The 14,350-nt window shown below is 51.6% G+C and overlaps 1 protein-coding gene across 1 annotated transcript in view; it reads right to left on the bottom strand.

Moving 5' to 3' along the window:
• The window catches only part of LOC137019339 (dynein axonemal heavy chain 9-like), a 37,312-nt gene that overhangs the window by 7,936 nt on the left and 15,026 nt on the right, over positions 1-14,350 (bottom strand). Inside the window, exons 10-12 of the mRNA XM_067384700.1 lie at positions 12,820-13,011; positions 11,269-11,439; positions 9,691-9,873 (exon numbers count right to left, since the gene is read on the bottom strand). Coding sequence (XP_067240801.1) covers positions 9,691-9,873; positions 11,269-11,439; positions 12,820-13,011 — 546 coding nt within the window. The remainder of the gene's footprint in view (positions 1-9,690; positions 9,874-11,268; positions 11,440-12,819; positions 13,012-14,350) is intronic.

Raw genomic sequence — 14,350 nt, 5'->3', positions numbered from 1 at the left:
TGGCTCGGAGTCTGGAGGCGTGGATCACGCTTCCCAGCCCGTCCCGCTGGCTCATTCGCACCATCAGACTCGGCTATGCGATTCAGTTCGCCCGGCGTCCCCCGGTTTTCAGGGGTGTCCACTTCACTCAAGTGTCTTTGGACAGTGCACCTGTTCTCCGGGCGGAGATTGCTGTCCTACTGGCGAAGGATGCAATCGAGCCGGTCCCTCCAGCCGATATGAAGTCGGGGTTCTACAGCCCCTACTTCATTGTACCGAAAAAGGGCGGTGGGCTACGGCCAATCCTGGATCTGCGCGTCCTGAACCGGTATCTTCACAGGATGCCGTTCAAGATGCTCACGCAGAAGCGTATTTTCAAATGCGTCCGTCCCCGGGATTGGTTTGCAGCAATAGACCTGAAGGACGCGTACTTTCATGTCTCGATTCTGCCTCGACACAGACCCTTCCTCCGGTTTGCGTTCGAGGGTCGGGCATATCAGTATAAAGTCCTACCCTTCGGGCTGGCCCTGTCACCCCGCGTCTTTACGAAGGTTGCGGAGGCGGCCATTGTTCCCCTCAAGGAACAGGGCGTTCGTATTCTCAACTATCTCGACGACTGGCTGATCCTGGCCAGCTCACGAGAGCAGTTGTGCGAACACAGGGACATGGTTTTAGCTCACCTCAGCCGGTTGGGTCTTCGGGTCAACTGGGACGAGAGCAAACTCGCCCCCAGGCAGAGGATCTCTTATCTCGGTTTCGAGCTAGACTCGGTCGCACGTCCAGTCGGTGTTGAACTGCCTGAGCTCGCTCAAGCGCAGGACAGCGGCTCCACTGAAAGATTTTCAGAGGCTCCTGGGGCATATGGCATCTGAAGCCGCGGTCACGCCGCTGGGATTGCTTCATATGAGACCGCTTCAACACTGGCTCCGCGGCCGGGTCCCGAGATGGGCGTGGCAGTGCGGCACGCTCCGTGTCCCCGTGACACCGAGCTGCCGTCGCACCCTTGTCCGGTGGTCGGACCCTTCGTTCCTGCGGGCCGGAGTACCCCTCGAAGAAGTGTCCAGGCATGCTGTGGTCTCCACAGATGGCTCTGCCACGGGATGGGGGGCCACGTACAACGGGCATGCAGTGGCAGGTCTTTGGACGGGGCCTCAGCTGCATTGGCATATCAATTGCCTCGAGTTGCTAACGGTACGTCTTGCGCTGGCCCGCTTCAAGAAGCTGTTGTCAGGCAAGCACGTTCTAGTCCGCTCAGACAGCACTGCGGCCGTTGCGTACATCAACTGTCAAGGTGGTCTACGCTCCCGTCGCATGTCGCAACTCGCCCGCCATCTCTTGTTATGGAGTCAGAAGTATCTGAGGTCCCTTCGGGCCACTCATGTCCCAGGTGTGCTCAACCGTGCAGCCGACGAGCTGTCACGGCAGCCTCCACTTGCAGGCGAGTGGCGGCTCCGCCCCCAGGCGGTCCAGCTGATTTGGCCCAGGTAGACCTGTTTGCCTCCCCAGAAACTGCCCACTGCCAGTGGTTTTATTCCCTGACCGGCGGCACGCTCGGCACGGATGCCCTGGCACACAGCTGGCCCCCAGGTCTGCGCAAATATGCGTTTCCCCCAGTGAGCCTTCTCGCACAACTCCTGTGCAAGATCAGGGAGGACGGGGAGCAGGTTCTGTTAGTGGCTCCATACTGGCCCACTCGGACCTGGTTCTCAGACCTCATTCTCCTCGCGACAGCCCCTCCCTGGCCGATTCCTCTGAGGAAGGACCTCCTGACTCAGAGACGGGGCACCCTGTGGCACCCGCGTCCCGATCTATGGAACCTCCACGTGTGGTCCCTGGACGGGATGCGGAGGTTCTGAGTGATCTCCCGCAAGCGATCGTAGACACCATCACTTCCGCTAGAGCTCCTTCCACTAGGAGTCTCTATGCGTTGAAGTGGAACCTGTTCGTCGAATGGTGCGCCTCTCGCCGAGAGGACCCCCGATCATGTTCGGTCGGATCCGTGCTTTCCTTCCTGCAAGATGGGTTGGAGCGAAGGCTGTCTCCCTCCACCCTCAAGGTGTATGTTGCCGCTATTGCCGCACATCACCACGCAGTTGAGGGTAAGTCCCTGGGGAAACACGATCTGATCGTCAGGTTCCTGAGGGGGGCCAGGAGACTGAATCCTCCTCGCCCTTCCTCCGTACCCTCTTGGGATCTGACCCTGGTTCTCACAGCTCTCCGGGGTCATCCCTTCGAGCCTTTGCAATCAGTCGACCTGAAACTAATGTCTCTTAAGACGGTTCTTCTGGTTGCATTGGCTTCCCTGAAGAGGGTAGAGGATCTGCATGCATTTTCGGTCGACGAAGCGTGCCTAGAATTCGGGCCCGGTGATTCTCACGTCATCCTGAGACCCCGGCCTGGATACGTGCCCAAGGTTCCTACCACTCCCTTCAGAGATCAGGTAGTGAACCTGCAAGCGCTGCCCTCGGAGGAGGCAGACCCAGCCCTAGCTTTGCTCTGTCCCGTCCGCGCTCTGCGCGTTTACGTGGATAGAACGCGAAGCTTCAGGACCTCAGACCAGCTCTTCGTCTGTTACGGAGGCCAGCAGAAGGGGAAGGCTGTCTCCAAGCAGAGGATGGCCCACTGGATAGTGGATGCCATTGCCTTGGCGTACGAGTCCCAGGGCGTGCCTTGCCTGGGCGCTGGCTCATGGCGCCTCGCTGACAGATATCTGTAGAGCTGCGGGCTGGGCGACACCTAACACGTTCGCTAGGTTTTATAGCCTACGTGTAGAGCCGGTATCTTCACGTGTACTCGCATCCACTAGTCGGTAGACGTGTTGTACCCGCTCTAAGTGTCGGCTTGCAATGCCATTCCCGCCACTGGCCGGATACGTGCATTCTTTCACTCCAGTCGTGTTCCCCGCCTGGCGAACCCTGTCGAGTTCCTCCGCCTCCCGCTTCGGCTCGGACATTGCGGAGTGTCTGATGCCAGGCCTACATCCGTCGCTGACGCTGTCTGTTGGCTGGGGCCCATATGTCGTGACCCCTCTACGTGAGCGGTCCCATATGTGTAATATTCCACGGTTTAAAACTCCCTACGGGCTGAGTCCGTGTCTTTCCCTTAGCAGAGCCAGCTCTGCTGTCACCTGTCAGATGAGTCTCCCACTACCAGGTGGAGCCATCCCAGGGACTCCATATGCGTACTGCCCCCCGGGCCAGTCCATATGTGTATTCCCACGTAAACTCCTCCCCCATTGGGTAGGTAGTGGTCTCCGCAGCGTCCCTGACGGGTTTGCTTCCCCAGTGTAGTCTAGTTTACTTAGTGGGTATTGGTTAGACAGCAGTAGACTCTCTCGGTGTAAGCTCGCCCCCTTCACCGCCAGCCGGTGCTATGGGCGGCTGAGCTTGCGCTGGGCACTGGAAGGGGTTTCGTAACTGTGGCGCTTTAGTTGGGATCCCAATTCGTCGGTCACTACTGACGTACGTCGAACGTGACCGACTGAAAGGGAACGTCTCGGTTACGTATGTAACCCTCGTTCCCTGAAGGAGGGAACGGAGACGTACGTCCCGTCGCCACAGTTTCTGTACCCTCGCTGTAGCGCGGACACCAGTTGTCTCCTCAGCGAAAAACAGAGTGCGATTGCATCTGCTTCCTATTTATATACACCTGTCGGAGGCGGTGCGCATTATGCAAATATCGCACGCCAATTCCATTGGCTTGTTTTAGTTTACACGAAGCTGATAGGGCTCTCTAAGCGATATCCCCAATTCGTCGGTCACTACTGACGTACGTCTCCGTTCCCTCCTTCAGGGAACAAGGGTTCCCATTCAGTCGGTCACGTTCGACGTACGTCGGACAGACCGACGAATAGGAATCTCGCTAGAGAGGCCAATCTACTTCGAGTGTAACTAAACGAGCCAATGCACATTGGCATGCAATCATATGCATCAGCTGCTTACCTCGCAGCACGGGTATATAATGAGCAGCAGGTGCGTTGCATCTTCAGCTTTTCGCTTCGGAGCCAAACCTTCCATGAAGACAGCTACTGAAAGCGAGTGTGGTGAACGAGTCTCTCTTCAAGACATCTCTTTGTTGCGAGGTGCAGGCGGACAGCGCAGCAGCGGGGCCGATTCTCCTTTTGTTTTTGTTTTTGCCTTTTGTTTGATTGAGCAAAGCTGTAATCAGCGTGAAGGCCGTTCTCACGGCTGGTGAAACGGTGCGCCTAGAGCGCTAAAAAGCTGTTGTTACAGCTGGTAAGAGGAGCGCCTTCAAGGAGAGTGCACACGACAGGCTGCACATTCCCTGTCTGTGCTGCAGCGGCTATTCCCCTGCGTGCTTCAGCACCTAAAAGAGTCAGTCCTTGAAAGAGCTAACACGAGTAGTTCGCGTCTTTTTAAAGATGTCGTTCTACTTGTGTGTTTCTGGATGCGGTCGTTACCTGGCGCCTCGGGATGGTCAGCAGCGCTGTATCGCGTGCTTGGGCTTAAGGCACGCTGAGGCAGCGTTTGTGGATGAGTCATGTACCCATTGTGGGAAGATGACCATCGCGGAGTTGCGGTCGAGACTCCACTTTCTGCAAAGGGGTGGAGTCCCGGTCCCGACGCCTCGCTCCAATCCTCCTCAGAGGGTTGCTGCGAGCGGCGGGGCTGGTGACTTGAGGATAACAGTGAGCGCGCTTCCTTCGGGGAACCAACCCCCTAGGAACCCTCCCCCCTCGTGCGCTCCGCAGCCAGTAGAGCTGCCCGCGGAACGTGGTGGACCACCCCAGAGGTGTGTACCATCCGTTTCCTTCGGAGCTCCCCCAGACGACCGGATGTCGATCGCTGCATCGGAGGGTGAGCCTGATACTTCTGGGGATACTCCTGATACTCCTCGCGCTTCGAGCGACGAAGGTTACGGCGCGGTCAGTGGGTCATGCGATGTCCACTATGGTGGTCCAGGAACGCCATCTCTGGCTGTGTCTTGCGGACATGAGGGATACCGACAAGGTCAGGTTTCTTAATTCCCCCGTGACCCAGACCGGCCTTTTCGGCGACGCGGTCGAGAACTTTGCCCAACAGTTCTCGGCTGTACAAAGGCAGTCTGAGGCCATCAGTCACATCCTGCCGAGGCGGTCAGCTGCTGCACCTCCACCGCCGGCGGCACCTCAGACTACCCGTCGCCGAGGGCGCCCCCCTGCAGCCGCCCCCGCTCCCGCGCCCCAGCAGCAGCAGCCTCCATCCAAGCGGCGCCGTGGAGCCGGTCGCGGGCGGGGTGCCCAGCCCATCCAGCCACCCCCCAAGAAGAAGGGTGGCAAGGCCAAGTCCAAGCGGCCCTAGGACGGGCGACCCGGAGATGGAGGGGACTGCTCTTCAGGAGGTGGTGACTGCACCGCTCCTTCCCCCGGAGGAGGGCCGGGTGGAGAATCTTTTGTTGTTTCCTTTTGTTCCGCCGCTGGCTCAACGACCAGCGGTACCCAAATTTTCAATAAAAGAGCAGTTTCCTTTATCTACGGGTCCGAAGAGGGCTCGGAGAGCAGTGGGAGGGCTAGAACCTCACCACTCTCATCCACCTCTACTGTCGCCAGCGGACAGCAGCGAGCAGCAGGTAAGCAAATCCTCGACTGCTCCCTCTGTCCACCCGTGGAAGCAGGTAAGTGTTGCACAGCACACTGTGACCCCGCTTCGGGCCGCCTCACACAGAGAGCCTCCCGGGCCGCGTCCCTGCGTTCCACCTCGCTGCCCCGCGGCAGGTACGCCGGTGGTCCCCTTGGTGCCGCTGGTGCGGTCTCTGGGAGCCTGGCTAGCGCTCCCCGGTCCGTCTCGCTGGCTCCTCCGGACCATCAGGCTCGGCTATGCGATTCAGTTCGCCCGGCGTCCCCCCAAGTTCAGGGGCGTCCTCTTCACTTCAGTGAAAGATGTTGATGCCCCTGTTCTGCGTGCGGAGATCGCAGCCGATTTGAGGTCAGGGTTCTACAGCCCCTACTTCATTGTACCCAAGGAAAGCGGCGGGTTACGACCGATCTTGGACCTGCGAGTTTTGAATCGGAGCCTTCACAAGCTACCGTTCAAAATGCTTACGCAGAAACGCATTTTCGAGTGCATCCGTCCCCGAGATTGGTTTGCAGCGATCGACCTGAAGGACGCGTACTTTCATGTTTTGATTCTTCCGCGACACAGGCCATTCCTGAGATTCGCGTTCGAAGGTCGAGCATATCAGTACAGAGTCTTACCCTTCGGGCTGGCCCTGTCTCCCCGCGTCTTCACGAAAGTCGTGGAGGGAGCCCTTGTTCCCATGAGAGAACAGGGTGTTCGCATTCTCAACTACCTGACGACTGGCTCATTCTAGCACAGTCTAGGGATCAGTTGTGCGAACACAGGGACTTAGTGCTCAGGCACCTCAGCCAGTTGGGGCTTCAGGTCAACTGGGAGAAGAGCAAACTCGCCCCAGTGCAGAGGATCTCTTTTCTCGGTATGGAGTTGGATTCGGTCGAACGGGTAGCACGCCTCACAGAGGAACGTGCTCGGTCGGTGTTGAACTGCCTGAATACGTTCAATGGCAGGACAGCGGTCCCACTGAAGTTTTTTCAGAGGCTCCTGGGGCATATGGCAGCTGCAGCGGCTGTAACACCGCTCGGTCTGCTTCATATGAGACCGCGTCAGCACTGGCTTCACGGCCGAGTCCCGAGATGGGCGTGGCAACGCGGCACGTTCCGGGTGCCAATCACTCAGGAGTGCCGCTGTACCTTCAGCCCGTGGTCGGACCCCTTGTTTCTTCGGGCAGGAGTCCCTCTAGAACAGGTGTCCCGGCATGCTGTGGTCTTCACAGATGCTTCTACCACCGGCTGGGGTGCCACGTACAACGGGCATGCAGTCTCAGGGGTTTGGACGGGACCCCATCTGCATTGGCACATCAATTGCCTCGAGTTGCTGGCAGTACGCCTTGCGCTGAGCCGCCTCAAAGGCCTGCTTCGCGACAATCATGTACTGGTCCGTACGGACAACACTGCGACCGTTGCGTACATCAACCGCCAAGGTGGTCTATGCTCCCGTCGCATGTCGCAACTCGCCCGCCATCTCCTCCTGTGGAGTCGGAAGCATCTGAGGTCGCTTCGCGCCATTCATGTCGCCGGTGTGCTCAACCGTGTGGCCGACGAGCTATCACGAGCTGCGCTGCCCGGAGAGTGGCGACTCCACCCCCAAATGGTTCAGCTGATCTGGAGAGAGTTCGGAGAGGCTCAGGTAGACCTGTTTGCCTCACCAGAAACCTCCCACTGCCAGTTGTTTTACTCTCTGACCGAGGGAACACTCGGGACAGATGCACTGGCTCACAGCTGGCCCCGGGGCCTGCGCAAATATGCGTTTTTCCCAGTGAGCCTACTTGCACAGACCCTGTGCAAAGTCAGGGAGGACGAGGAGCAGGTCTTGTTAGTTGCGCCTTACTGGCCCAACCGGACCTGGTTCCCAGAACTCTCACTCCTCGCGACAGCCCCTCCCTGGCCCATCCCTCTGAGGAAGGACCTCCTCTCTCAGAGACGGGGCACTCTTTGGCACCCGCATCCAGACCTCTGGAAACTCCATGTCTGGTCCCTGGACGGGACGCGGAGGTTCTAGGTGACTTACCCCCTGAGGTACTTAACACCATCACTTCGGCACGTGCACTGTCTACGAGACGTGCTTACGCCTCGAAGTGGAACCTGTTCGTCGAGTGGTGTTCTTCTCGTCGAGAAGACCCCCGAAGATGCTCGATCGGAGTCGTGCTTTCCTTCTTGCAGCAAGGGTTGGAGCGTAGGCTGTCCCCCTCCACCCTCAAAGTCCATACTGCTGCCATATCCGCTTACCACGACCACATAGATGGCAAATCTGTTGGTCAGCACGACCTGGTCATCAGGTTCCTTAGGGGGGCGAGACGGTTAAATCCTCCTCGTCCCCCCTCCATACCCTCTTGGGACCTTACTCTGGTGCTCAGAGCACTCCAGATTGCTCCCTTTGAGCCTTTGCTGTCAGCAGACTTAAAGATTCTCTCTATGAAGACTTTGCTGCTGGTGGCATTGGCCTCCATCAAGAGGGTAGGGGACCTGCAGTCATTTTCGGTCGACCAATCGTGCCTAGAGTTCGGGCAGGGTGACAGCCACGTGGTACTGAGACCCCGGCCTGGCTACGTGCCCAAGGTTCCTACCACTCCCTTCAGGGACCAGGTAGTGAGCCTGCAAGCGCTGCCCTCGGAGGAGGCAGACCCAGCCCTGGCTTTGCTCTGTCCAGTTCGCGCCTTGCGACTGTACTTAGACAGAACTCGAAGCTTCAGGACCTCAGACCAGCTCTTTGTCTGTTACGGAGGCCAGCAGAAGGGAAAGGCTGTCTCCAAGCAGAGGATGGCCCACTGGATAGTGGATGCCATTGCCCTGGCTAACCAAGCTCAGGGCGTGCCCTGCCCGCTCAGGTTGCATGCCCGCTCCACGAGAGGTGTGGCATCCTCCTGGGCGCTGGCTCGTGGCACCTCGCTAACAGACATTTGTAGAGCTGCGGGCTGGGCGACACCTAACACGTTCGCTAGATACTATAGCCTTCGTGTCGAGCCGGTCTCCTCCCGTGTTCTCGCCTCAGGTCAGAGGCACGGAGAGGCCCCGGCTTAGTGTCGGCTTGCTGCGCTACATGCGCATTCTATTCTCCAGAGAGTCCCATACGGGCAGACCCTGTTGAGTCCTCCGGTTACCCTTCGGCAGCCGACGTGGCGGAGCGTCTGGCGCCAGGCCTATACTCCGTTGTATCCTTGAGAACCGGATTTAGGCTGGGTTCCATATGTGTGACCCTACGGGGATCCCATATGGCTTTTTCCACGGCTGCTCCTAAACGAAGCCCGTGTCTTTCCCTCTGGGAGAACCCATCTCTCATCGAGTGGAGTCACCCCAGTTCTTCCATATGTTGTACAACCTACAAGGTTAGTCCATATGTACTTATCCATATAACTCCTTCGGGGAAGGATATGGCTTCCGCAGCGTTCCTTATTGCATGTAAGGCTACGCTTTCCCAGCGTTATCCAATTGTCGCACTGAATGGGTTTTGGGAACAACAGTGATCGACACTCTCTGTGTGAGCCTGGTCCCACCGTCCTTAGACAAGGGGGTTCAGGTGGCTCACATCAGAGCGCTGGAAGGGGGCAGCTCCTGTGGCACTTTGGTAGGGATTCCTATTCGTCGGTCTGTCCGACGTACGTCGAACGTGACCGACTGAATGGGAACGTCTCGGTTACATAGGTAACCCTCGTTCCCTGAAGGAGGGAACGGAGACGTACGTCCCGTCGCCACAGGCGTTGTCCTGCTGATGCTGCCGCCTGCTCGGTTCGGCTCCTCAGCGAAAACCTGAAGATGCAACGCACCTGCTGCTCATTATATACCCGCGCTGCGAGGTAAGCAGCTGATGCATATGATTGCATGCCAATGTGCATTGGCTCGTTTAGTTACACTCGAAGTAGATTGGCCTCTCTAGCGAGATTCCTATTCGTCGGTCTGTCCGACGTACGTCTCCGTTCCCTCCTTCAGGGAACGAGGGTTACCTATGTAACCGAGACGTTACATACTTAACCGAGACGTTTTTGTGTGTGTGTGTTTTTGTGTGTGTGTGTGTGTTTGTGGGTGTGTGTGTGTTGGTGTGTGTGTGTGTGTGTGTGTGTGTGTGTGTGTGTGTGTGTGTGTGTGTGTGTGTGTGTGTGTGTGTGTTTTTGTGTGTGTTTTTGTGTGTCTGTGTGTCTAACCTTCAGGCCCAGATTGAGCTCTTTTAGAGAACGTTTGATCTCTTGTGTCAGGACATTCATGCGCTCACACTCCTGAAACGCCACAACAATATACGGCGTTCTTTCCTCCACCTTCCCCATCATCTCCGCCATATTGAACTCTTCCGGAAGCTTCTCCAGAATCTCATCAAGCACAACTTTCACCTGGACACACAAACATACGGCAAATGAAATCAAGACTGTCTGAAATCACTTCTTATATCAAGAAATAAATATTTTTATCCCTGTGGCAAAAGCCTTTCACTTTTTTTTTTTGCCATTTAACTTCATTTGAACTTTCACCCACAAACATAGAATACACAAACACAGACATTACCAAAACTGAACAGAGATGTTAAATTGATAAAAGCAATAATAAAAATAACAATATAATTTAATAATTTAGTCATCCATTGATTAAAATATAACAAGCCAAAATGATACAGACTGTTAATTAGTATTTTTTTCCCTATTAGCTTGGCTTTATCTTCCTTGACTAACTAATTTACTGAGGTACAATCAGGTAAATCAGAACATTGTACACAGAGGAAATCATCATTTGGAAGATGATTCAAATATTCAATCAGCTGCAGGCAATGTGTTCATCTAATAATGTTATTGATGACATTATCACTGCTGTAGAGACGAATGATGAGATTGTCTGAGCATAGAAAGAGTTTGGATGGGAGGGTTTCAATACTAATTATTATTATTATTAATAATAATAATAACAATGAACAAACATATTAAACATGACAATCAAGCTATCAAAGTAGGATGTGCACAAAGACTTCATTATTTCTTTAAGAAAGCACACGCATGTGATTAAGTTGTTTCCATTCCCATCAGTGTTTTAATTCGCTGGAATAAAGTCTGTAAGTAATAAGTGAATGATTTCAGACACAGCATTTGGATATGAAATTGGGCCATTTAATTAAATCCTCTCAGTAGATCTATTTGTCTATGTCAGATAAATGAGGAGTTAATGCAAAGCAGTCATTGTTTACAAATCCCAATCTCTTAACTTAAAAAGGTCAGCTGTCATAATGCATTCAAGCACTCTTACACAGCTCCCATCTCTCATTGTTTAAATGTCAGAGGCCTACTACTGAGCCGACTTTAACCTCTCCAGACACAAGGGCCTTTCAGTGTCTGTCTCAGGACATGAGGACATGATCACTGTCACCCTTTCCTGAGAGTTTAATGAGGTTAAATGTAACACTGATACACTAAACTAAGCAGAGATGTGCTCGTTGTTGAGTTCAGATCATACTGGTAACAGCTGGTACAGACAACAACAAAAATATCCCTAAATAGGTTTAATTCAGGTAAATTGAGACACACTTTGCCATTGACATGACTGGGAAAATGCCCCAATTATCCTGAATTAATCCTAATTATTTTTGCTGTGAGAACATCAATACAGTATCATGAGCTATTATATTACAATACTTTGAAGTATCGATTTTTCCTCTTCTTTACAAATGGGACTAAATAATGTGGGAAGAACTTGAAGAACTAGGTGTGAGTGTATATATTTTGTGTTTCAGAGTCCAGAACCTTCTCATCGCACGAGCCGGCCATTCCCTCTCCGGAGCCTCCGTCTCTGGGCTGCATCTCCAGCACGGTGCGGAAGAGCTTCTCTGACGTCTGCGTTAGGAAGCCGATCTCTGCATTCGGGTGAAGGCCGTACAGGTACGGAGACTCGGCCGGAAGAGCAGCATCAATGTACTGAAACAGAACCAAAAAGAGCTGTGATGAGCTGTCGGACGGAAATAATCCAGCTAACAAAAAATAAGTTTTAAAAATGTTCCCATTAAGTTATGAAAACGTAATTTAAGTATGTTCTCTGAACGTTTAAAACATCCAGTTTATTAAATGTTTTAAAAAATGTTATTTCTTGGTTAAGCAAACGTTAAGGGAATGTTCCATTTTATCATTCTTCAAACATTACAGGAATGTGAATGTTCTTGGAACGTTCTGAAACAAGTAACATTTAAAAAACATTAGACAAATGTCCAACTAAAACGTTTCAAGTAAAAACACTCCATGAATGATGTATAAATTATGTTTTTGTGCTACATTTCTGAGAAGGCTCCCTGTTAGCTGGGATTGGGAAGACAGACACTTCTGGCATTGGGAAGACAGACTCTTCTGCTGTGATCATATTCCCTGAATGTCATTAGACAGAGCGAAACATTAAACAGTATAGAGAGGCTTCAGTAAAGTCCACTGTGCCTCTCGTCTTCTATGATGCTTTAAAAGCACTGCAGATGACAGAGACTGAGCCTCAGGATCACTGCAAGCATCTTGACTTCTTACAAACAAGCACATAAAAGAAACACAAACACAACACCCTACTGATGAAATCTAGCATGTAGTTCTCCGCTATGAGTGCCAAAAATTACCCATGCATGACCCAGCATCCCAGAGATCTGAAGGTATCAGACAGAAATAAAACTTAGTTAATAAGCTGGGCTGTAGACACATGCAGAAAATGGAGAGAGCAACAAACAATCATACAGAAGTGTCATGCCCATTCAAACTGTGCCATGAAAAAAGGCATGTGGATTTTGGATGCAACTTTGAAAAAACTCTAAAACACTGTGGTAGAAATCATGCATTCACTGTTGAAATCATATCAGTCCAGTCGAGTCACACTTTCCACAGACAATCCTCCTTTAATCAGGTGATTCTGACATCATTTACGGTACTCACCATCATGTAGCTCCAAACTCGTTTGGCTTTTTGGAACAGAATAGGAGTTATTATCAAACAGCGAAAGCTGATGATCACTGACTTGATGGTTAAAGCATGTCAGGTTTTGAAACCAGGGCATCTACAAGTATATTTAGTTCACCTAGTTCAGGGGTTTTAAACCAAATAAAGGCAGCTATATGTTTTGAGTCTGAAATGTTAAGCTCTAAAAATGCATTTTGTAAACACATTTTTTAATCTTCTTTATTCTTTTATATTTTCCACAGACCCCAGTCTGACCCTAACCATCTGCAGCTGTCCTTATAATAATCATGACAGATATGACACACTTTATGTCCCAAAGATTTGCATATGTAGGACTGAGCGTATGTAGGGCGTGATTTCTCTCTGTACCTGATGATAACCATTGTAGTCTGTGTTTCCAGGCAGACGGAAGCCGTGCGCAAGGTACAGCTCTCCGTCCATCATCTCTGGCTTGATGTACTCTTCCAGATAGGTACGGCAGAGCCTGCGGTCCCAGTCATCAGTGATGTGACCGCCGTACATGATCTCCCCGAAGAGGTAGCGCAAATCATCATAGGGCACCTAGACGAAGAGACAGAGCGCTTTAAAGTATGACCTGCATGCAACCGTCTGATCAGCGGGACTGAACCACCAAACCACAGCATCTACAACCGATGATTAACTCTCAGTTTCAATGTTACTCCCAAGTGTGCATTTGAGGTATATGAGACTAATTCATTGTGGCGACCAGGGCGGGCGAGAGCCGTGAGGGAACGGTGCGAGGCCGGTGGCGCAAGTGTTAATGAGCTTCACCTGGGAGGCGCACCGGTCTTGAGTCCCTCACGGAGGAGCTCCAGGAGCATAAAAGGAGGAGCGACTACAGTGAAGGATGAGAGAGGACCAGGCCTGGACTTTACGTTATGTTTTATTATGTTTATGTGGCCGGCAGACGTCCGCGAGGGTCTGCCGGCATTACTTTCGTTTATTTTATATTAAAGTTACGTTGAATGTTCACACAATACTGTTTTCAACTAAAAAAGAAAACTTTTAATGTGTTTTGGCCTTTCATTTATATGACAACTGCGTTTTGGTGGCCTGAAAATGCAAACTTGTGAAATCTGTGAAAATGGTGATGGCATGCACATGCGTATTACGTGTTTAGTTTATCCACCTTATTTTTCAATGCAGAAGTAAGGTGTTTTCTGTGAATGTATATATCAAATATCAAAGTCCAGTAAACTGGACATTGCCAACTACTTGTCTGGCATGCATGATACAGCGTTTTTAGTCATTTTTGCGGATCCATGTGAATGGGGATAGTTTTGAAAACATTTTCATCTGTACAAATATAAAACTTTTCTGTGTTTCCATTGTCATGTAAATGTACCCTTAGTGTGATGGTGGCTGCAGCAGCATCATTTTCGTTAGAAAATGTGCATAATTAAAGAGCATAGAGCGGTGGATTGATATTCCTCAAACATTCTGGTTGGGGTTTTTCCAAATGATTTTCTTCCTTCTGTGAAACACAAAACTAGAAGCAGAGTGTTTGAGGTTCTGTTATCAATAAAATACATCTGGATGATGATTTATACTTCTAAGCTCCTAAAAAAACACCATAAAAATCAGTCTATAGGACAGTGCACTATATTCCAAGTCTTCAAAAAGCAATCAGAAATATAAGTTACTGTTCAATGATAATATCTCTGCTGTGGAATATAGTGCACAAGTCATATTGCTGTCCAAAGTGGACAACTAAAACATGATGAATTAAGAGTAAATGAGAAAGAGTAAATGATGCCAATTTTTGGGTGAACTATCCCTTTAAAACAATAGATGTTCAATATTCAAAATGCTTTTTAATAACATTTGCATACTGAATTACAGCTGGTCTTCTTTCTTGCATCAGTTTGCATGAAGAATT

This window comes from Chanodichthys erythropterus, chromosome 4 (genome assembly GCF_024489055.1).
Source record: "Chanodichthys erythropterus isolate Z2021 chromosome 4, ASM2448905v1, whole genome shotgun sequence".
Lineage (NCBI taxonomy): Eukaryota > Metazoa > Chordata > Actinopteri > Cypriniformes > Xenocyprididae > Chanodichthys > Chanodichthys erythropterus.
This window is presented reverse-complemented; position numbering and strand designations above follow the sequence as displayed.